Raw genomic sequence first — 24,500 nt, 5'->3', positions numbered from 1 at the left:
TATAATGTTTTATTTAATTAATTTAGGAATCACGAGAACTCCATAATCAGCTCTAGGGGTTATCTTTAGGATTCTTCGAATGGAATTACTAGATACCATGTAAATCCATAATATATCGAGAAGATTTTCATTCATATCAATGAATATCAATTTTTTTTTCATTTATTAGGTGGATATATTTGATAATTACAAAACCTCAAATACTCTCGACTAACATATTTGTCATGCTTCAGTTATAATATAATCTTGTCTAGAAAATAAAGCTAACTTGATCGAGTAATTCCACTAATGCTTAATTGTATCAAAAGTCGTAATTCATATAAAATGAGTAATTTGATATGTGTAAGTGGCATCTAAGATAAAGCCCCGACTCAATTTATGAATTTACTTTTTGGTCGAATGTGGCATGAGAAACTTAGTCAGACCAAAGATTTCAAGATAGAATTTCATGCAAGTATTAATATTATAACTATTTTCTTTGTATATGACACACAATGATCTAACTTTCAGACGAAAAATGTCCTAAAACTTGATTATGTCTATTTTAGGATTTGTTGGCTATAAAATTGGGAAATAAATATTGAAAAATTTAAAAACCGACTTTCAAATGTCGCTAATAAATATTAGGAAATGAAAATTATACAAATTCTCAATAAAATAAATAGAAATGATAACCGAATATAATTAATATCTAGCCATATACGGAACCATGATCATGATTCATACTTTTCTTTATCACTTCTTACTCAACAAATCGAATAAACCCTTCATTTACATGCTGCAAAACAAATATAACTTCACCGAGTGATTTGTCCAACTCAATCGAATCTATTCAATCATTATCAACAACGAACGGAAACAAAGTTCAATCTCATGAAAACCGTGGGATTTATGTTGTCGTCACTTTCAACACTTTAGTCTTTATTATTTTTTTGAACAGTACACTTTAGTCTTTATTAATTACCCAAAAAATAAGAAATTAAAAAAAAAAAAAAAAAAAAAAAAAGGCTGACTCACTAACTCAGTGGACATCCGTTCGTCAATTGCACACTCGATCGACTCGCTTCCCCCACTCAGCCACGCCATCTCTCTCTCCCTCTCTTTCTGTTGCGTATAAAACCGGCCTCGCTCCGCCTTCCGTGACTCGCTCGATCTCCTCCACCTCGGCGAGTCTCTCCGGCGCTCCGTCGTCCGTTCCAGCGGCAAACGAACTCGAACTCGGCTCGGCTCGGCTCGGCCTGCGTCCCCTGCCTCCGGAGGAACTTCCCGATCATGGCGAGGATCGGCGTCGCCATGGAAGTCGGCGGTGACGGCGTCGCGGTCGTCACCATGTCCAATCCTCCCGTCAACGCCTTGGCCATCCCAAGTAAAGCTCCGGCGGGGCCCTTCCTTTCTTTCCTCCTCCTTCTCTTCTCTTCTCTTCTCTTTTTCGCCGTCGGCGTTCGTTCGGTCGGTCGTGGAGCGAGCGCGCGTGTGATTTTTCGGCTCTTGCGATCGCGCGTGGTGCTGATGTTGCTGATTGGTGGTGGTCGGTGCAGTTCTGTCCGGATTGAAGGAGAAGTTCGACGAGGCTATGCGCAGGAATGATGTGAAGGCTATTGTCTTGACCGGTAACTTTCGGGACTTCGATTCTGGTGTCCAATCTCTGTTTCGATGCTGCTTTTTCTCGTTGTCTATTTCTTCGTCGTTCGCGATCTGCCAAAAGGCCTGCTCCGGCAAGCAAGCAGGCGAAAGGCAATAACTTTGCCGATTCGCGCGGGTTCTATTCGATGCGTTTCGTAATTTTTGCTTACGCGCGAGTATCATGCGTGTCTTTTCGTTTGTTTTGAAGGCAACGGCGGGAGGTTTTCCGGTGGTTTTGATATCAATGTCTTTGAGAAGATTCATAAGACTGGTATGATTTTGACGGGAATCGTCTCTTGAATTACTGTTTCGCTGATTTCCCGGCGATAGTGAACTCGAACGTGATCGATTTGCCTGGCAGGTGATATTTCGATTCTTCCGGACGTGTCCGTCGAGCTCGTGGTCAACAGAATGGAAGGTCCTTAGCCGGGCTTAAAAACTGTTACCTTTCTACAATGTGATGCCATTTGAGAGGGTGAATAAAGATTGATTTTTGTTTCTATTGCTAGATGCCAAGAAGCCTATCGTTGCTGCTGTCGAAGGACTTGCTCTCGGAGGTGGCTTAGAATTGGCGCTGGTCTGTCGTCTATGTTCTGAGTCGAGTAGAAGCAGTTTCGAATGTTGTTTTCTTTTGTATGTTTCCTATGTTTATAATCAACAATGCCCCCTTTGGTGTTTATCCAGGGATGCCATGCACGTATAGCGGCGCCAAGGACACAACTCGCTCTACCAGAGCTTTCACTTGGAGTAATTCCTGGATTCGGAGGTACTTTTAGGCAATGCCTGGGCATAAGCCTGAATGTCTTACAACAATCTGTCCTGCTTATGATATAAACTAACAATGAGCTCATCAATTCTTAAGGAACACAACGTCTTCCGAGGCTTTTAGGACTGGCCAAGGCTATTGAAATGATGCGGGTGAGATTACAATTTGATCTAGGATTCTCTCTCTCTCTCTCTCTCTGCTTGCTTGCATGTGCAATTTTTTGTTTCTTTTTTGGTTTTGCTTTTTTTTTTTTTTTTTTTTTTGGGGGGTTTGGATTTTCTTGATTTGGGAGGGTTACGTATTGATGGCCACTACCTAGGATAAGCAGTACATGGGTTCGTGTTTGCATAAACTAGTTGCAAATTGAATCCACAAAGGTTCGACGACGCTGCAGATAGTGACCACAAGGTTCCCTGTTCTGAAATAAGTGTGATTTTCACTTTTCTTCTTTTGAGGACTGAGGAGTAATATAAAGATATATACTGATTTAATGGTACTATAATATCTTGCTACTGTCTTCTAATGAAGATTTGCTATAATAAGAGAAAAAATAGATGCTGCAAGATTTATAAAATGAGAGGAATCTCTAGAACGAAGTATCTGAGGACAAGATCCGATCAAATTGCCCCTAATCAGGTGTAGCTTCTAGGCCATTGCTCAGCGTTTCGACTTCTATTCCGAGAAAAGAGCAAGCATCTCACCAAAAGTTTTGTCTGCAGTTATTTATTTATGAACATGCTAATTAAATGTTGCATCTAATAATATGCAGTCATCCAAACCAATTATGTCAGAAGAGGGGAAGGAACTAGGTCTCATAGATGCCATCGTTCCTTCAGGAGAATTGCTGAAAGCATCTCGTCTCTGGGCTCTGGACATTGCAAATAGGTGTAAACCATGGGTTCGTTCACTTCATCGCACAGATAAGCTCCCTTCCCTGTCTGAAGCACGCAATATACTGAAAATTGCACGAGAAAAAGCGAGGAAGACTGCTCTTCACTTGCCTCAGCATCAGGCATGCCTTGATGTGATCGAAGATGGCATCGTTCATGGTGGATATAGTGGGGTTCTAAAGGTACATTTTAGAGTATGGCTAATCTGTCATAGATACCTAGTCTGTCTCCCTTGAAAGAACTCAATTTGCTGTTCTTAACCACAATGGTGGATAACATTATGCACCTAATTTTTAAATTTTCCCACATTACTAGCATGTGCACTCTCGGGACTTTTTAGACCATTCGACTCAACATGTCTGCTGGGAAAAGCTTTTGCAGGGAGGAGTAGCGGGCATGAATAGTTTTGAAGCAAGCTTACTTTCTTTTGTGAATTTGCTGACAAAGAAAATTGTCATGGCAGGAGGCTAAAGTATTTAAGGAGTTGGTCTTATCGGAAACTTCAAAGGGTCTTATTCATGTATTTTTTGCCCAGCGTGCAACATCAAAGGTGCGTCTAAAGTAGATATGTACCTACTACTTCAAAATAACGAGGTAAATGTATTAAGATGTGAGGGATCTTCTCTATCCTTTCTTTGGTGTATCTGACAGAGAAAAAAGTGGGCTGCTAGATGCATGGTTCTTAGTTTTGAGTTTTAACAGTTGTAGGAGAGAATTACTGTTTGAAATTTGAGTCTTCTTTTCTGGGAAAAGGATTTTGCAGTTAACTTTGCATGCAGGAACAAGTTATGCTTACAGAAAAGGATAAGGACGTGCTAATTCTTCTAAACAAATATCTTGCAGGTGCCTAATGTCACTGATGTTGGATTAAAACCAAGGAAGGTGAAAAAGGTTGCTGTGATAGGTGGAGGTCTAATGGGTTCTGGCATTGCTACCGCTCTTATTGTGAACAACATATACGTTGTTCTTAAGGAAATCAACTCTGAGTATCTTCTAAAGGGGGTAAAAATGGTTGAGGGTAAGTAGTCCATTTCATGAAGTTCAAAAGCCTGGGAGCAGCATTCCCTGTTTAGCTACACCATTTCCTCATTTGCCATGGGCCATAGTTGTGGTGAATAGATTTTTTTTTTTCCTTTTTTCCGTTGGTTACTTTCCACCATGACTGATAGGAAGTTACCAAGATTTTACCTATAATTTGATGTTTAGTAGCTGCTGAATTAAGGTATTCAGTACTTTTAAACTGTTAATAGGTAGGTCACTTCATGCAGGACAAGTTCAAATTAAAGTATTGTTTGATATTGCCTATGATTCATAATAGCCACATAAATTAAAACATATAGTTTCTATCCATGTTTTATCCATGACAAAAGACAACTTCAGGTCATTGCCCACCAATGATGCAAAGTGAGTATGAGAGTATATATATCTAGGTTGTTTAGAGAAGTTAATTTTAACCCAAACACCTTTGCTGCTTATGAAATAGTGATTTTGTCCATGATGCTGTTATTTGCAATAAGCTTGGCTTCTCATCTATTTTTCTATGGCTTCTCTTTGCAGCTAATGTTCGAGGCCTGGTAGTGAAAGGGAAACTGACACAGGGAAATGCGGAAAAGGCTTTGTCAATGCTCAAAGGTGCTCTGGATTATGCAGATTTTAAAGATGTGGACATGGTGATAGAGGTAGTTTTCTGCTTAAAAGTCCTGCTTTGCAGATCTGATTATACAATTCTTCACTATAGAAAATGGCACCAAGGAGTTCACATTTAATATTGAATAGAAGCCATGAGAGATCTTTAAGACTCAGATGCGCATGATATGTACTACTTCTTTGTTAGAAACAACTGACAGAAGTCCCCCTTTGCAGGCTGTGATCGAGAACATTTCATTAAAACAAGCAATTTTTAGTGAAATCGAGAAGATATGTCCTCCCCATTGCATACTAGCTACAAATACTTCTTCAATTGATCTTAATAAAATTGGAGAAAGAACCAGCTCTCAAGATCGTATAGTGGGTGCTCATTTTTTCAGGTTATTTAACCTATTCTCTTTTCCTTTATGACATAGATGAATGAAGCATCACTCTTTCTCATCCTTGGTGCAGAATAGCCATGCTTAATGTGGGGTCTGGAATTTGTGGTTGTGTAGTTAGGATTATTTGACCTGATTTTATATCTATTAAAATGGTAACTCAGATTACTGATAGGCATGTGATTTTCTTTCTTGTCATTCCAATTGACAATGCAACTGCAGTGTTACTTATCTGTTTCACTCTGTGAAAGGTGTCACTTTTTCCTCTCATATCTGGTCCGATCAATCTTATCCTGTTGATAGTTTTCTCAGTGATCTGTCTGATGGATCTATTCTGTGTCTGTCCACACGTGTATGTCTCTTTCAAAAATTTTCCCTGTTTTGGCACAATTTGAGCAAGAAAAAAATGCCAAAGGCTGAGTTCGTAATGACTATCATGTTTATGTATGATCAGGTTCTGTAGCATAGCATGTATTACTATATCAGACATCTTTTTTTTTTTTTAACCCCTTGAATCAAGAGTCAGCAGTGGTGGGACATAGCTTTCAGTGGCTCTCTATATGTTGCCCCTCATTTGGATATACGATATCTTTAGATGCCATGGAGCCGTCCGTCTTCAACTTGATATTGGATTTGCAAAGTTTTCTTGTCATTTAATTCTATGTGGCACTTTATCCATTTTAATGAGTGAGATTTAACTTTTCTTACCATTCCATCTCTTCTATAAGTATACCTGGATCTTCACCTTTTCAGCATATTGTTATGAAGAATGTGGGTTCTTTGTTTGATTGAGATGACCTATATAGATACCATGCTACCTTTCTCTAGTATAACATTCTTTCCCCTTATGAACTGGTTTACTAAGCTTACTCTTTTTTCTTTTTGATGGACAACTCTGGAAACAGTCCAGCTCATATAATGTCCCTATTGGAGATTGTACGCACAGAGAGGACTTCTGCACAAGTGATTCTTGATCTTGTAACAGTTGGGAAAATCATAAAGAAGGTTCCAGTTGTGGTGGGCAATTGTGCTGGGTTTGCAGTAAACCGGGCATTCTTCCCATATTCCCAAGGTGCACATCTATTGGTCAGTCTAGGTGTGGACCCCTTCAGGATTGACAGGGCAATTGTCAACTTCGGCTTCCCTCTTGGTCCTTTCCAGTAATTATCTTCCCCTCTGCATTGCAGCTTGTCATGGATATGTTTTTCGCTTGATCAAATGTGATTTGTTGACAATATTAGCTTTTACAGATAGATTAAGGTCGGGTGTTCTAAGAGGCGTGGACACCCAATGTCATAAAATATACGTACGTTTGGTGCATGCATGGATTTGGAAATATCCAAGAAAATTAAGGTTCCCACAAATTCTTCTTGTTTTGGGGATGCATATGATGATGACTTGATGTAGCTTGGACTGGAGAGGTAGAGTAGGAAAATTCCTTGAGCACTTAGCTTTCTTTTCTTTTCAGTATAATTGCTTAGTTACTGCTTAGGAGTAACAGCTCCATTAATCACTGAATGAGACCAGACAACATGTATCTAAAACTCTTTTTCCAAAGGAATTGGTCCATGGAGAATCGATTGTCTGAGAATGTAAATTATGATGAGCCTAGTTGGCTGCCTAGTTTTCTCATTCTTTGGTTAGCGATAATCTACGGAAGCTTCTTCCAAAAGTTTGACTGAAGGAGTACGCGAAATTTAGAATCATTGATGAATGTGAGAAACAAGAGGATACAGAGAAGATCATGCTGCCAAAGTCCTTGTTCTGATGGGAGGACCTATGACTCATTGGGATGCACATGCGAAAAATAAATGCAAATGTGGTCTTGTGACCTTGTTGTTTAGCCTCTTAGCCTCTCAAGTTGTCACCCGCCAATCTATACGAACCTATGGCTTTTGATTAGTCCATTTATCATTTGAACTTGTGACTAAAGCATCCATTCTTGAAGCCATGAATGAGTCCTGGGTTCTTGATCACTTTTAACATGCTTGTAATTGCAGGCTTCAGGATGTAGCAGGATATGGTGTGGGCATGGCAGTTGGGAAAGTATTTGCTGATGCTTTTGCAGGCCGGACATATGGGTCTCCTTTGCTTGAACTTTTGATCAGAAGTGGGCGAAATGGTAATGAGGATGATCCTTATATATCTTTTCTTATCAATGATTGCTTCTTTTTCATCTGTTAAATGTACTTTAAATGAACTCTGGTACTTAGGTAAGAACAATGGAAAGGGATATTATATCTATGAAAAGGGGTGCAAACCAGTACCTGACCCATCTGTGCAACCTATTATTGAGGAGTCTAGAAGGATTGCCAATATCATGCCCGGTGGAAAGGTACCTTCATTCTTCTGTTGAGTTGTGTATATTCATCGTATGGACCTGCTGATTCTGTTTAACTTAGCTTAGATCTCTGCAAAATTGACAAGACCTTATGATTCCTTTAAATTTATTTGGTGTTCACAGCCTCTCTCTGTGTCTGAAAAAGAAATTGTGGAGATGCTATTATTTCCTGTGGTGAATGAGGCATGTCGTGTTTTGGATGAAGAAGTGGTAATACGAGCATCAGACCTTGACATTGCCTCAGTCCTTGGGATGAGTTTCCCATCATTCCGGTGAGCTAATCTGCAGTTATTCTTATTCCCTTGCAATTAATTTACAATGTTGTGACACCATTTGGCTCCTCGTTCATACAAATTGTCACTATTAATGCTCTGTTCTATTGGAGTGTGTCAAGTGGTGGACTGTATCAGGTTATGCATTTTTATTGACCATATTGCTCTTTTGCCTGAAGGAGAGACCATGGGCTTCCACTGATTTTGAGTGGCTCTGTCAGTCTATTCTTCTACATCATATTGTAATGCAGGGATTTTTCAGTACAGCGCGCATGGAAGAAATAAGCATACTTTAACCCGTCCCTTTGTGGCCTAAGGTCGCAGGGCCAAGTCACGGATGCAAGCCTCTTCTCAGATGCCCCCAGTGCGGGGAGCTTTGTGCACTAATTCTTTTATAGAACTTGTAATTTATCCTTGATATTCCGGTTTTGTTGTCTTGATGGACTCATATAGGAGGAGGCTTGATATATTTAGCACGACATTGATTCTTAATTTCTTATTTTATTCCTTTAAATATTGACACCCGAATATTTTCCTCTATCTTGCTAACCTTCTTGTGCTAACCTTCTTGATTCTTCCATTGTAGTGGTGGTCTTGTCTTTTGGGGCGATCTGGTCGGACCAAATCACATATACAAAAGTCTCAAGAAGTGGTCAGAATTATATGGTAACTTCTACCGACCATCAAGGTTTTTGGAAGAAAGAGCCACCAAATGCATCCCACTGGTAACCATCCTTTTTTTCTTTTTTCTTTTCCCTCTTAGGGCTCAGTGAAACCTCTAATTTAGTAATCACCTTACTGACCTCCCAGAAAATCTGACCTATGTTTACCGACCTGCTACACAATCTCATGCTTGCACACTTCGATCTTTCGCTTCTTTGCTGGTGAACATTTTGGGTTGGCAAAGGCGGACAAGACCCCCATGAGATCCAAAACACAGTACAGAGAACCAAAACTGATACAACTGGAATTTTTTTTATTTTTTATTTTGGTCGTTATACAACTGGAATTTAGCTACACAAGTGACGTGTTGTTTCAGTGTGAATTAAATAAAACATTTAGGATGTTAAGAGACGTTACAAAGCGTTGGTACACGAAGTTAGCATAATTATAAACACTTAGGCCGAGGAAAACCATTCATTCACAACGCCCACACCCCCCCCCCCCGGGGCGGGCCCCCTCTTTTTCTTTATAGCTTTACACGCCAACTGTGACTGATTTAACATACCTTTAGCCCATTACTTGCCAGGCTCTGCCCGCCTGAACACCTCGCAAATTAAGCTTTCTCATGGAATTTCCTTTTATTATGCAGAGTGCGCCTGTGTCATCCTCTTCACGTTCAAAGTCACGACTCTAGGAGTTTTCCTTTTCATCGGCTGCACCAATCAAAGAATAAATGTTTCTCATTTGCTTCTTGTAATTCAATATGGAGGCTTGAAAGCAATAAGGAGTTTGCTTGCCGAATATAAGCTATGCCACAAGCATTTTCAAGCTTCCATCTGCTAGTTTATGTAGTAAAATGCATCACTTGTAGAGATGCAACCAGTGACGATGTGGACTTATCTTTTTCAATCAATTAGGCAATGCTAAATGTAAGCCATTTCACGGCATCTACTGCCTGTTAGTAATTGTCAGTGCTGCCATTCGAAAGGAATGTTAAAAAGTGTGTTAAGTATCGAGTGTTGAAGGTGAAGGTAAACATCTATCTGTAAGCAGGATGTTTTACTATTTTGACTTCAGCGAATCGAAAGCAAAGGATTGATGAACTATACGAGCATTTAGTAATTTGGAGTTTTTCTGTACTTGTACTTGTCCACTTGTTGGGGGAGAAAATCTCCGCAGTTTGAAATATTCGATTAAGACGTCTGAAAAGCTTGTCTGTTGGTAGTTAATGATGGAGTTGAGTAGCATTGATCTGTTGACCTTTCTTAATGGAAAAAACCATATAACATGGAATGTGTAAGTCATGACTAGTATTTTAAATCCGAATCCCTCGTTCTCTTTTGAATGAAATGTTTTGCAGTAAAATGGTTTACAAGATATAAATTGTCTGTGTTGGGGTGGACATGTTGTAAGTACCAAACCTTTGCTCGTGTGCAACCAAATCGGTTCTATTTGGAAATTGGATTGGTCTGTCCTAAAAATAGGTTGAGGAGTTGGTTTCCATTGGAATAGCTCCAGGAACTTGGAACTGGTTATAATCAGTCGAAGAACAGATTCTGAGTGAATACTCACTCGGGAATCGGACTAAACCGCCTTATATTGAAACCAGTTTTATAAGTTTAAAAAGTCAAAACTCTAATTTTGTTTTCCTCTGAATTCTCTAAATTCTTACATTAGTACTCTTTTTTTTTTCATCCTTTATCCTTCCTCAAAACTCCTCATCATTTTTTCCTCTTTCTCTAAATTTTTATAATTGAATGAAGAAAGGGGTTTTATAATTTAAGTTTTATTGTTATGTGTTTGAGCTTTTCATTGTTTATAATTGTATTTGATTACGTACTCATTTTATGGAATATTATTTTTGACGGATTGAAATTTCTATTGTTTATCTTTTACTTTGAATCATTTTGTTACTCATACTTTTATATGATTTAGCTGTAAAGACCAAAAAAAAAAAAAAAAAAAAAAAAAACTAGTTCTCAAGTAAACCCAACAGGGTAAGTTCCAAAATTGATTTCAGAGTCCAAAAACTAAAAACCGACTTACATAATAGATTATAGGTTTCAGTTTTGAAATTTACCTATACTAGGACCGATCACTCCTACTCCACGGGAATTGCAACCATGGCCTAAACTGAACCCCTCAAAATCCCAAACCGTAGCGCCGAAGACAATTGTGCCTTTTCAAAAACTTTCTGAAATTGAGTATGTACCAAATATCAGCAACCGTACGGTCAATAAATGATGGTAGCTTCAATGATCAGTGGCTCTACTATTACCTCCCAGAAATGGCGGCGGTCCAAGTGATGACAATAAATAGAGAAACAATTTCTACTCCATCAAAAGAAAATTCACTTTTCAGAATTTAAGCCTTGAGTTTTAAGCTTTTCTCAACGGTTATCTTCTTGCAAGACAACGAAGCCTTACAATCATAAGGTTCCGTTAGACAGAGAGAGATACTAAAACTACAAATCCAGTCATATGTGTGAAATTTTAGCTAAAAAAACCCAAAAAAATGGATACACAGTATCTTCATTCCATTCTTCTCTTTGAGATACAAAAGTGTAGGAAAATTATCAAATTATTCTTAGTTAAATAATTGAGTATATCTTTACATTAGAGGGTACAAGTCAGTATATCTTTACATCAGAGGGTACAAGTCATGTCGCCTCATGTACAACAAGGTTATATCATGTGCATCTTCAGTTGCATTCTCAATTCTAATCTTACAAATCAAATCAAAACTCAACACTAAAATCAAGTGAAGTGAATAATATGGTGACGGTAAGCCATAATGGAATCATGTTGGCACCGCAACAAGAGTCTGCAGTGAACTTCTCCATTGCTTTTGTTCCATCTGCTTTGCTAGGACTTTCATCTGTGCACTATGTTTAATTGCATATCGATGCCATAGCAATCCGTGCTCACTCATTACAAAACTCTTTTGCTTAAAACTCTCTTCAAATCTGTTCAACCTTTGGTTGGATAGACCCATTCTCAAGAGCACGTGACATATTAGAATTGTTTGTACGAGAAGTGCTAACTGCTGTGGAAACCACCTGAGTCGATAAAGGTGGTGGAACACTAGTTCTGGCGATGCTATTGCTTTCCAACCATGGTTGATGTCCTGTGTCAATTTTTCCATTTGCACCTCCGTTACAGATGGGGTCCTTTTGAAGTCCCAATTCAGTTCTTACTAATGAGGAATACTTTGTCTCTGTCACGAAAATAATCACTATGAGAACCTAGTAATGAGAAGGGTACTCTATCAAACTGCCAAACAGGTAGCTTTACAGACACTAACGTATGGCAGAACATCCAGAATCAGATTATCAGTTATTAACTAAGTATTAGCAAGGACAAAAAACCAGAAGGATGTGCAATTCCATCATTTCAAAAGAAACATGAATTGCTCCAACGTAATTTCCTCAATATCACACGAGCATGCTATAGAACTATGGCATCGTATGATATATTTACAAATCCTATGACCAATACTCCAAACCATTTATCTATTGAGAAGTGGAGTGATATAGGTTTAATTGGTTCAAATACGAAGAAATGCCTTATTTCTAACTTCTAGGCAATATTACAGTGTATTATTCAAAAATTATTTGGCAGTCATATTTCGAAATACTTGACTATGCTACTTTATATTGAAACAATCAATGACACCAGATTGTGCACATTGCAGAAAGTATGACCTCAACTTTCAAGTTTTTAACTTGATCGAAAATATCAATCAACTTTTCTAAATTTTCCCATTAGCATTGTGCTTTTTTTCTCTTTGACACCTCCTTTCCAAGCCTAGAATTAGGCCAATTGCCCGGAACGCTCGTAGTAGGCTTCCCCATTGACCTACCTGACTGGTGACATTGACTATTCTTGGTATTTTTTTTTTTAAATTTCCGCCCGCCACAAGCATTCTTAAAATTGTATTTTATTTATCTCTTTCTTTTTTTCTTATTTTATTATTATTTTTTAATTTTTGGGGACCGGATATTGTTGTTGAAATGGGGCCCCTCCGACCCATTTAACCACGTGATCCACGAAAGCACGAGGTATCTTAGGGCCTATTTGGCAACGTGCCAAACAGTGCCAGATTCTGATTTTTTGTTTCCAGAATCAGTTTGGGATGAGAATCGCCTTTGGTAAAATTTTTGTTCCCAAGAACAATTTTGGACAAGATTTGAGAATAAAAAAAAAAAATTGATTCTCCGTCCGAGAATCAGAAAAAGAATCAAAATGGTGAAACCCTCGCTCTTCCCTTTCGTCATCCCGGTTGCCGTTCGCCACCGCCCGCCACCGTCTTGCCGCCGCCATCCACTGCCGATCGCCTGTCCGGCGAGGTCGCCGAAGGCTCGCCAAGCCGGGCGAGGTCCGGCGACCTCGGCCGGTGGCCGGCGAGCCTCGCCGGCGGTGGGCGAGGCTCGGCCTTGCCGGATCGGGCGAGGTCAAGCCTCGCCGGTGGGCGGGCGAGCCTCGCCCGGCTGCCGGTGAAGCTCACTGGCCACCGGCGAGGCTCGGCCTCACCGGTTTGGCAAGGCCAAGCCTCGGCGGGCCGAGCGAGCCTCGCCCGGTTGCTAGTGAGGCTCGGCCGACGAAGGCCGACCTCACCGAGGGCCGGCGACCGGCCGACGAAGAAGAAGAAGAATAGGAAAAAGGGGAAAAAAAGAAAAGAAAAAAGGAAAAAGGAAAAGAAAAAAAAGTAAAAAAAAATTAAAATTTATTTAAAAATTAAAATAAATTAATTTGGAACATAATCAATTAACACGGTATCAAACGCAATTCTATTCCGAATCAAAAATTTTGAACATTACCAAACGCGCTTTTTTATTCGTAATCGGTTCAGGAACAGGAATAAAAATAATCATTTATAGTCGGAATCGGCTCAGGGAACAGAATCGTTACCAAACACGCCATTAGTATCGGCCCATCCGACAATGACAAGGACACGGCACTCGTCCCGACAAAATGAATTTGATTGGATACCCTGCTCCCATTGTATTATCGTGAGACCCTATTAATTGAAAAAAATAAAAATAAAAGTAAGTGTTTAATGGTATTTAGTCATCGATTATAATGTTTTATTTAATTAATTTAGGAATCAGGAGAACTCCATAATCAGCTCTAGGGGTTATCTTTAGGATTCTTCGAATGGAATTACTAGACACCATGTAAATCCATAATATATCAACAAGATTTTCATTGCATATCGACGAATATCAAATTTTTTTTTCCATTTATTAGGTGGATATTTTTTATAATTACAAAACCTCAGATACTCTTGACTGACATATTTGTCATGCTTCAGTTATAATATAATCTTGTTTAGAAAATAAAGCTAACTTGATCGAGCGATTCTACTAGTGCTTAGTTGCATCAAAAGTCATAGTTCATACAAAATGATAAAGTAATTTGGTATGTGTAGCGGCATCTAAGATAAAGCCCAAATCATGACCTATATTCTTCACAGATATTTCGACTCGGTTTATGAATTTATTTTTTGGTCGGATATGGCATGAGAAACTTAATCAGACCAAAGATTTCAAGATAGAATTTCATGCAAAGTATTAATATTATAACTATTTTCTTTGTACATGAGACAAAAAGATCTAATGTTCAATGATTTAATTTCAGACGAAAAATGTTCTAAAAATCTATTATGTCTATTTTAGGATTTGTTGGCTATAAAATCGGAAATAAATATTGAAAAATTAAAAAACCGACTTTTAAATTTTGTTAATAAATATAAGAAATGAAGATTATACAAATTCTTGATAAAATAAATAGAAATAGACAACCGAATATAATTAATTTCTAGCCATATATGGAATCATAATCATAATCCATACTTTTTAACAAAGTAACCAGTAGAATCTCGTTCGCCATTGATCACTTCTTATGTGTTGTGAAACGAATATAACTTTGCCGAGTGATTTGTTCAACTCAATTGAATCTATTAAATCAACATCAACAACAAATGTAAATAAAGTTCAATCTGATTAAAACCGTGGGATTTATGTTGTCATCACTTTCAACACTTTAGTCTTTATTAATTACCCAAAAAAGAAGAAAGAAATTAAAAAAAAAAAAAAAAAAAGGCTGACTCACTAAATCTAACTCAGTGGACAACTGGACATCTGTTCGTCAATTCCCTTCCCCACACACGCGGAGAAATATTGAGTACGTCTCGCGCTCCAGCGTGGCAAACAAGAAGGCGGGAGGAGGAGGACACGTGTCCTCGCGGGACCCAATCTCTGGTCAGACTGAGGAGGAAATCGAGAAGGAAATCAGGCGCTTTTGAAAAAATTTCGACTGCGTGAGGATTTCTTCTTCTTCTCTTTCTTCGCGCCTCTCTCACTCTACCCTCCCTCCTCTCTCTCTCTCCGACGAACAGCACGCGACCTCCCAGTCTCGCTGTGCCCTCCTCTTTCCGATCGGCGAACCACCGCCAGCAACCGACGAACCACCGCACTGGACCGGCGAGAGGGCCGCGAGCAATCGACGAACCACTGCACGGGACTGGCGAGAGGACCGCGACCTCCCTCTCTCTCTCTGCCCTCCCTCTTTCCGACCGGCGAACCACCGCGAGCAAATCAGATGTTTTTGTAGAGATCTCCCATCGTCGCCTTCATATGGAGGACGACGTGATGTCTCACATCAACCTCGACGTCATCGGCGCTTACTCCTCGACGAACGCGTCGTCGTCGTCTCCAGACTCGGGGCTCTCGTGGTTCGACGAGATCGAGAACATCCTGACGAAGGACGACGATGTCCACGTGCTTGCTAAGCCGGGGGCTGAGCGGGCCGTGCCGGAGGGACTCGAGCTTCCCGCGGACCTTCGCTTCCCCTGCCCCTCACCGCCGGCTTCTCCCCGCCTCCTGCAAGATGCGGCAGTGCGGCCTCAGGTGCTCCGCCAGCTAGCTGATTTCCTCGGTTTCCATGGCGCGTGTTCGGGATTCTCATTTTTTTCTTTTTTTTGTTTCGTGTGTGGATGACTACTAGTTCTGGGAGCAGGAGGCCGCGGGTCAAGAAGGCTTCGCCGGATAGGCCGCCGTCGATTGTGGTTAATGGAGAGGGCGAAGAGGACGCTGCTTTGGCGGAGAGCGTGCGTAGCGCTGGTCGGGAAATTGTGGCTGATGATTCCGATGGAGTCGTGATTGATGTGGAGAACCAGAATGCTGATAGAACAGAAGCTTCCGACGGTACGGCGATGGAGACAAATTTGGTATTTTTCTTTTAGCATTTCTAGTGCTTTCTTGGGATTTTTTTTTTTAATCTGTCTGGATACGCGTATGCAATGTGCACATTGGTTCTAGCTCATGAATATCTCGCAAATTAAGAATTTGAGAGCATGTTTTCTTTGGGGCAGCTGCAATTGTTTTACAGCTTCAAGCACAGTGACACTATTGATGATTGATGTTGCGGTGTCGCCTATACTATATATGGGCTTTACTTTTTGCACCATAGCATCAATGTGGTTGAATTGCAATACATCTACATTGCTGAATTATTAGATTGTTCTTTCCTTAAAATTAAGGGCTTAGTTCTCTTGCCCTTCCTTTTTTGTTCTGTTAGGGACTAGAAAGCAAAGGCTCCATTTGCCTCTGTAATTTATTTTCCCGTCTGTTTTACCTATAGGAAATATGCTCTCATTCCTATTCTTTTGAATATCTGTACATGTTCTTATATGGTGTGAGTTGTTACTTCTATAGTAGGCTATCAATAGTTCTTTAAAGATATATTATTAATTCCTTCAATTTTTGTGGCTTCAGGCACCATGTTTCGTTGATGGAGTGACTCTCACCACAGTGAGGAAGATGACTCTCCGCACTTCGAATCTAAGGTAATTAAGATTTCAAAATTACAGCGTTTGTAAGGACTGGACATTTCGCAGAGTGTATCTCCTTGATTGATTGCTCATATTTATCCGATTTCCATGGCTGACCATGTGGTTGACCTAAGTCAGTAGTTTTTCTGGCCATGAGAAACCATGAAGTGGCCCTTTTTGCAGATAATACTTTACTGTCAATACACCCCCTTATCTGTACCCCTTTCATATATGTGTTTAATGTCTCATGATGCATTGATTTTCTAGAGTTGTGGAATAATCATCAATGTTCCTTCCCAGAATATAGTTGTAATACAGTTACATTTTAAGTCCATTTGCATGCAGGTGAATGAGCTTAAGAAAGCTATGGGACCACTCTCTGGGTGAAGTTTGAAGTATTGTGATGATGCATGCTTGAGGAGATACTTGGAAGCTTGAAACTGGAACATAGATAAAGCAAAGAAAATGTTAGATGAGACGCTGAGGTGGAGATCAGCTTTTAAGCCTGAGGAAATCAGCTGGGTAAGATGGCTAAGTGTCCCGGTGAATGAATACCTGCGCGAGTATTGTGATAGATAATTTATGCCAATGGTTGTTGCCTGTTAAACTTCAGTAGACATCTGATCCTTGTTACCCTAACTATTGTGTTGACCTGATAATTAATTTTATTTCGTAGACTAAGTTCCTGGTATGGAGAAGAACTGATTTTGTGAATGAATGCGAATGCAGGATTGGTGTTAGTCAACAATAATTGAGTGGCTCTCATTTTTTGTCTTCTATGAGACTGCCATGATGCAGTGATATGAAGCATTAGGTGTTGGAGAGTTTATTGTTCAAGGGACAATAAGTGTCCCAGTATATTTTCACTCATGCTGTTTCCAAAATCATCATTAGACCGTTTTAGTTGACAATATGGCTAATGAGCAGGTTGTGTTAGACATGCAATAGTACTTATTGGGACGCCAAATAATGCTTCCATTTGACAATGCGATGCTTACTGAAAACAGGAGGAAAGTTGCTATTGAAGGTGAAACTGGAAAAGTATACAGAGCAAGTTTTCATGATCGTTATGGAAGGAGTGTTCTTATATTGAGACCTGAAATGCAGGAATTTATCCATCCTGTTGCTAATTTCTGTAGCTTTTATTTGCTCTTACCTATTAACTTGGCAATAAATCTTGCAGAATACTCATGTAGTGTTTGATGAGGACTACAGCATGTACTGGCGGAGGTCGGAACTTATGGAATACGAAGATGGCGAACTCTCATGGTTCAATGCCGGAGTGAGAGTTGGAATTGGAATTGGGCTTGGCATATGCATTGGGGTCGGCATAGGAGTAGGGCTGCTGGTGCATACTTACCAAGCAACTACTGGGAACTTTAGAAGGCGGCTCATGTAGGACATCGCCTCTCTAAGTTCTACACTACAATCTGCGATCTGCGGATCCCTCATAGATTCTGCCCTCCTGGCATTCCAGTCCAATGTGCTTTCTCTCGTTGAAGGTTTTGGCTCAAAGTGTTTCATTTCCATGGTCGAGCGTGAGCAAATTTTCGTGTGCTTTATTTGTGGTATCTTCTCTGTTTAGAGGGAGGCAAACGATGTGTAGATTCAATGAATCCTGAGGGCAGTTGAGTTGAGTTGATCTCACAGGGGATGCATATATGTACATGAGTGGTTCGTTAACGTGTAAAAAGGTTTCTCATTTATATAAAAAAAATCTCATTTATATATATAACAAAAGCAGCAACAGTAGTTACATCGTTTTAATAAGCCTAAAAAAAAGAGCATGCGTATGGTTCAAGTCTTTTAAAAAGTAAAACTGCAAAAAATGCTAACCAAGGAAAAACTGATCAGGCCATTCCAATGAGACTTCTTGCTCTTGTGATTCAGCAACGCTCCTTTGTTGATGGAGAGAAGTCCGACCCCACGTCTGGTTGTCCGGTGTGCCGAGTGTGTTCGTCTGGTTGTCCAGTGTGCCGAGCGTGGATCCGAGCATTGCAGTTGTATCGTCTTCTAATGGATTAGCAAAAGGATTTGAACCAAAGAGGTAATTGGCATCGTCTTATTAGCAAAAGGATTTGAACCAAAGAGGTAATTGGCATCGACCTCAAAGGGGTAATTGGTGTAGTCCTCCACTGTCAGAGGAAGTAAATCTGCATATGGGTAATTGGTGTAGTCCTCCACTGTCAGAGGAAGTAAATCTGCATATGGACCGTTGTCAAAAGCTGGGTAAGTGGTGTCGCCAGTATCGCCAAAAGCCGGAGAGGTGAGGTTGCCGATATCTGGTCCTGGAGCAACAGATCTTGCATCAATTGCGTCACCACTTAAACCAGTGAAAGCCAGGTCATCGTTATCTAAATGCAAGGCGGGTGCTGCCGCCATTGACATCTGAAGTTGTTCAGCATAGGCTTGGGCAGTGGCGGGTTGGACTCCATCCACTGTAGCTGATGGCAAAGCGACGATGCTTGTGCGATCACCGGAGTTGTGGAGTAGGCACGCCCTCTTCGCTTGTCGATTATTGTCTTTGGATTGCACCAGTACATCGTCCGAAGTTACAATCTCCTTGTCTTTTGATTTATCATCTCTAAAATATTCGATTTTGCACAATACGTAATTGCACTGCTGCACAGAGTTAAGCCAAGCGGTTAACGATTTCCAGCCCACAGTGTGAAAAGAAACGGGACGATACGGGAGAGTTAGATTATGGAGAGGGACCATGACCCGTTCATTACTATCCTACGCACAAGAACCATTCTTCCTCGAAACAAACGGATCGTTGCTAATAGGCATGAAGCATCATTACATGAAAAATCGATACTGACAATCTACCATCATTGCGAGTCAAAGAATTAAAACCTTACCCTCTCGTCGCACATTGAGAACTCCTTCATGATCCAGCGTCCGCTCGTTGCGCTCGGGCCACCTCCTTCTTGAAACTTGAAGGACTTCTTGTAGCCAAGAAAATCACCACCATCGTTAAAGATTTTCGTCAGGTGCTGCCCTTTCCATGTCCCGGACCCAACAGTCCTTGAATTCCTCGACCCCATCTTTGTCAACTCGGTGAAAACGTAGAACGTCTGCTTCAACTCCAAGGTGGTGTTGAAGATCTTCCAAGGCTCTTGGCTGTAAAGATCGCACTCGTCGATTTGACCGAGAGGCAACGGCTTACCCATTACTTTCGGCTGGAGGTAGTCGGTGATAAGGCACTCATCGGTCGGGCGATACTTAGCTAGCGAATTCATGCCGGTGACGAACAGAGTATCCTTCTCTGGCTTTTGTTGCTTTCGAAGGGGAGAGCTTGAATGATTGGGTGAAGGCCGCAAGCTAAATATATAGTATACTCTGTTCTATTACACAGATGAAAGGCAATTGAGAAAGCCAGACCCGTATCCATATTTCTTGGAATCCTAAACTAAATAGAATCCTACCAATAATCGTAATTGAAACTATGAAGAGGGGGAGAATGAGGGACGAGGTTGAACCATGAAGAGAGGAGGAGAAACATGGTAGCCTAAAAATGCCAGCTGTAGGCCAATTAGACAATGCTAACTGTAAGCCATTTCACGGCATCCGCCGCCTGTTAGTAATTGGCAGTGCTGCCATTCGAAAGGGATGTTCGAAAGTGTGAAAGTATCGAGTGTTGAAGGTGAAGGTAGACATCTATCCGTGAGCAGGACGTTTTAGAATTTTGACTTCAGCGAATCGAAAGTAAAGGATTGATGTACTTGTCCACTTGTTGGGGGAGAAAATCTCCGCAGTTTGAAATATTCGATTAAGATGTCTGAAAAGCTCGTCTGTTGGTAGTTAATGATGGAGTTGAGTGGCATTGATCTGTTGACCTTTCTTAATGAAAGAATCCATATAACATGGAATGTGTTAAGTCATGACTAGTATTTTAAATCCGAATCCCTTGTTCTCTTTTGAATGAAAATGTTTTGCTGTAAAATGATTTACAAGATATAAATTATCTGTGTTGGAGTGGACATGCTGTAAGTACCAAACCTTTGCTCTTGTGTGCAACCAAACCGGTTCTACTTGGAAATTGGATTGGTCTATCCAAAAAATAGGTTAAGGAGATGGTTTCCATTGGAATCGCTCCAGTGGAACCGGAAATAATCGGTCGTAAAACAGATTTTGAGTGAATACTTACTCGGGAATCGGACTGAACTGCCCTATTTTGAAACCGATTTTATAAGCTTAAAAAGTCAAAAATCTAATTTTATTTTCCTCTGAATTCTTACATCAGTATCTTTCATCCTTCATCCTTTACCCTTCCTCAAAACTCCTTATCAATTTTTCCTCTTTCTTTAATTTTTTTAATGAATGAAGAATAAAGTTTTATAACTTAAGTTTTGTTGTTATGTGTTTGAGCTTTTCATTGTTTAAAATTGTATTTGATTACGTATTCTTCTTATGGAATATTATTTTTGACGGATTGAAATTTCTATTTTTTTATTTTTTACTTCGAATCATTTTGTTACTCATAATCTCATATGATTTAGTTGTAAAGACAAAGAAAACAAAAAAATAAAACTAGTTTTCAAGAAAACCCAACAGGGTAGATTCCATAATTGATTTCAGAGTCCAAAAACTAAAAACCAACTATAACAGATTCTAGGTTTCAATTTTGGAACTTGTTATACTAGAACTGATCACTTCTACTCCACGGGAATTGCTACCATGGCCTAAACCAAACCCCTCAAAATCCCAAACCGTTGCGCCAAAGACAATTGTGCCTTTTCAAAAACTTTCTGAAATTGAGTATGTACCAAATATCAGCAACCGTGCGGTCAATAAATGATGGTAGCTTCAGCGATCCGTGGTGGCTCTACTGTTACATCCCGGAAATGGTGGCGGCCCAAGTGACGACAATAAATGGAGAAACAATTGCTGCTCCATCAAAATAAAATTCACTTTTCAGATTTTTTTTTTGAACAAACACTTTTCAGAATTTAAGCCTTGAGTTTTAAGCTTTTCTAAACGGTTATCTTCTTGCAAGACAACGGAGCCTTACAATCATTAGGTTCAGTCAGAGAGAGAGAGAAAGAGAGAGAGATACTAAAACTACAAATCCAGTTAGATGTGTGAAATTTTAGCTAAAAAAACCCAAAAAAATGGATACACGGTATCTTCATTCCATTCTTCTCTTTGAGATACAAAAGTGTAGGAAAATTACCAAATTACCCTATCTCAGTTAAATAATCGAGTATATCTTTACATTGGAGGGTACAAGTCACGTCACCTCAGCATGTACAACAAGGTTATATCTTGTGCATCTTCAGGCGCATTCTCAATCCTAATCTTACAAATCAAATCAAAACTCAACACTAAAATCGAGTGAAGTGAATAATATGGCCACGGTAAACCATAATGGAATCATGTTGGCACCGCAACAAGAGTCTGCAGTGAACTTCTCCGTTGCTTGTGTTCCATCTGCTTTGCTAGGACTTTCATCCGTGCACTAGGTTTAATTGCGTGTCGACGCCATAGCAATCCGTGCTCACTCATTACGAAACTCTTTTGCTTAAAAATCGCTTCAAATCTGTTCAACCTTTGGTTGGATAGATCCATTCTCAAGAGCACGTGACATATTGGAATTGTCTGTACAAGAAGTGCTAACTACTGTGGAAACCACCTAAGTCGATAAAGGCGGTGGAACACTAGTTCTGGCGATGCTATTGCTTTCCAACCATGGTTGATGTCCTGTGTCAATTTTTCCATTTGCACCTCCGTTACAGATGGGGTCCTTTTGAAGTCCCAATTCAGTTCTTGCTAATGAGGAATACTTGGTCTCTGTCACAAAAATAATCACTATGAGAACCTAGTAATGAGGAGGGTACTCTATCAAACTGCCAATAATGTATGGCAGAACATCTAGAATCAGATTATCAGTCATTTAACTAAGTATTAGCAAGGACAAAAAACCAAAAGGATGTGCAATTCCATCATTTCAAAAGAAACGTGAATAGATCCAACGTAATTTCCTCAATATCACACAAGCATGGTATAGAACTATGGCATCGTATGATATATTTACAAATCCTATGTCCAATACTCCAAACAATTTATCTATTGAGAAGTGGAGTGATATAGGTTTAATTGGTTCACATATGAAGAAATGCCTTATTTCTAACTTCTAGGCAATGTTATAGTGTGTTATTCAAAAACTATTTGGCAGTCATATTTCGAAATACTTGACTATGCTACTTCATATTGAAACAATCAATGACACCATATTGCGCACATTGCAGAAAGTATGACCTCAACTTTCAAGGTTTTAACTTGGTTGAACAACTTTTCTAAATTTTCCACATTAGCATTGTGCTTTTTTGTCTTTGACACCTCCTTTCCAAGCCTAGAATTAGGGGCCGATTGGTTTAGCATTCCCAATGGGCTTTCAGCCCCAAAAGCCCCTTGGGGAAAATTTCAAGCGTTTGGTTCAGCATTTTGAGGTATACTTGGAAGAATGCTAGCATTTAGAATGCTCTAGAATGCTGAAGAGAGGATTAGTAAATTTTTTTTCTTCCAATATTGCCCTTATTGATATTTGTGTTTTCCTATTATACCCTCAAAAACTATTGTTCATCGTCTTCCTCGTTGAACTTATTTCGTTGAACTTATTTCTTCAAGAGTGAAGTTCAGCCGGCGGAGCTCAGCTGGCCGGAGCTGATCGCCCACGCATTGCCGTCGCCAAGCACTGCCGTCGCATGGGTCGCAGCCTCAGGCGACGTCACCTAGGTCGCCCGACCCACGCGACGAGCTGAGCGGTGCTCAGCTGGCCAGATCTGGTCACCACGCATCGCCGTCGCCAAGCACCGCCGTCGCCACTCACCGCCGTCGCCAAGCACTGTCGTCGCCACGCACCACCATCGCGTGGGTCGCAGCCTCAGGCGGCGTCGCTTGGGTCGCGCAACCCACGCAATAGGCTGAGCACCACCTGATCTGGTTGCCACGCATCGCCGTTGCATGGGTCGCGTGGCCCCAGGCGGCATCGCCTTGAGGGCACGCGACCCACAAGACGGCAGTGCGTGGGGTCGCGCGACCTAGGCGACGCCGCCCGAGGCCGCGACCCATGCGACGGCGGTGCGTGGGTCGCGCGACCCACCGCCTCCCCACCACCACAGCCACTTGCCGCCTCCCCCACCAGCTCCGGCTGCCTCCCAATCGTTCCCCTCCTCTGCTTCAACATCTCCTTCTCCTTTCTCCTTTTCTGTTTTTCCTTTTTATTTTCAGCTCAAAGCTCCTTTGTAAAATGCACCAAAATAAAAAGAGTTTTCAAACACTTCAACATTCACAAAATGTCCATTCTTCTAAAGATACTTGGGGAAATGCAAAGGCATTTCCCAAAATTGAACCAAACGGGCCCGCCACAAGCATTATTAAAATTGTATTTTATTTATCTCTTTCTTTTTTTTTCTTTTTTTTTGGGACCATATATTGTTGTTGAAATGGGGCCCCTCCGACCCATTCAACCACGCGATCCACGAAAGCACGAGGAATCTAAGTACGGCCCGTCCAACAATGACAAGGACACAGCACTTGTCCTGACAAAGTGAATTTGATTGGATACCCTGCGGCCGATCCCATTGTATTATCGTGAGACCCTATTAATTGAAGAAAATAAAAATAAAAGTAAGTGTTCTATGGTATTTAGTCATCGATTATAATGTTTTATTTAATTAATATAGAAATCAGGAGAACTCCATAATCGGCTCTAGGGGTTATCTTTAGGATTCTTCGAATGGAATTACTAGACACCATGTAAATCCATAATATATCAAGAAGATTTTCATTACATATCAACGAATATCAAATTTTTTTCATTTATTAGGTGGATATTTTGTATAATTACAAAACCTCAGATACTCTCAACTAACATATTTGTCATGCCTCAGTTATAATATAATCTTATCTACAAAATAAAGCTAACTTGATCAAGTGATTCCACTAGTGTTTAGTCGTATCAAAAGTCATGATTCATACAGAATGATAAAGTAATTTGACATATGTAGCGGCATCTAAGATAAAGCCCAAATCATGACCTATATTATTGACAAATATTTTGACTCGGTTTACGAATTTATT

The 24,500-nt window shown here is 40.2% G+C and overlaps 3 protein-coding genes across 6 annotated transcripts; 2 read left to right on the top strand and 1 right to left on the bottom strand.

Moving 5' to 3' along the window:
* The first annotated feature begins 1,072 nt into the window (after positions 1-1,072).
* Positions 1,073-9,713, top strand: LOC104436741 (peroxisomal fatty acid beta-oxidation multifunctional protein AIM1). Its single transcript, XM_010049604.3, has 18 exons — positions 1,073-1,366; positions 1,539-1,610; positions 1,832-1,894; positions 1,985-2,041; positions 2,133-2,200; positions 2,308-2,389; positions 2,486-2,541; positions 3,159-3,461; positions 3,743-3,829; positions 4,123-4,297; positions 4,837-4,958; positions 5,143-5,306; positions 6,212-6,466; positions 7,307-7,428; positions 7,520-7,641; positions 7,771-7,919; positions 8,506-8,644; positions 9,232-9,713. The coding sequence occupies exons 1-18, from the start codon at positions 1,273-1,275 to the stop codon at positions 9,274-9,276; spliced, it is 2,175 nt and encodes a 724-aa protein (XP_010047906.2). The 5' UTR covers positions 1,073-1,272; the 3' UTR covers positions 9,277-9,713.
* A 5,256-nt stretch (positions 9,714-14,969) lies between these two features.
* On the top strand, positions 14,970-18,104 carry LOC104436740 (probable starch synthase 4, chloroplastic/amyloplastic). 4 transcript variants are annotated; one of them, XR_001985413.2, is made up of 5 exons: positions 14,970-15,492; positions 15,590-15,812; positions 16,360-16,430; positions 16,761-16,937; positions 17,599-18,104. XR_001985413.2 is itself a non-coding variant. In XM_018870459.2 (4 exons), exons 1-4 carry the CDS (start codon positions 15,356-15,358, stop codon positions 16,762-16,764), a joined length of 435 nt encoding a protein of 144 aa, XP_018726004.1. In that variant the 5' UTR covers positions 14,970-15,355; the 3' UTR covers positions 16,765-17,584. The 4 variants fall into 4 exon arrangements, 2 of the variants coding, with proteins under 2 accessions (XP_018726004.1, XP_018726005.1); XR_005549948.1 differs by lacking the exon at positions 17,599-18,104 and adding an exon at positions 17,145-17,584; XM_018870459.2 differs by lacking the exon at positions 17,599-18,104 and having other exon boundaries at positions 16,761-17,584.
* Positions 18,105-18,216: 112 nt separating this feature from the next.
* Positions 18,217-19,718, bottom strand: LOC104439157 (NAC domain-containing protein 67). Its single transcript, XM_039310298.1, has 2 exons — positions 19,277-19,718; positions 18,217-19,034 (listed from the first exon to the last, which is right to left on the bottom strand). Exons 1-2 carry the CDS (start codon positions 19,655-19,657, stop codon positions 18,429-18,431), a joined length of 987 nt encoding a protein of 328 aa, XP_039166232.1. The 5' UTR covers positions 19,658-19,718; the 3' UTR covers positions 18,217-18,428.
* Between the last annotated feature and the right edge of the window lie 4,782 nt (positions 19,719-24,500).

This window comes from Eucalyptus grandis, chromosome 3 (genome assembly GCF_016545825.1).
Source record: "Eucalyptus grandis isolate ANBG69807.140 chromosome 3, ASM1654582v1, whole genome shotgun sequence".
In the NCBI taxonomy this organism is placed as follows: Eukaryota; Viridiplantae; Streptophyta; class Magnoliopsida; order Myrtales; family Myrtaceae; genus Eucalyptus; species Eucalyptus grandis.
The sequence above is the reverse complement of the archived record's forward strand: the minus strand, read 5'-3'. Positions and strand labels throughout refer to the sequence as shown.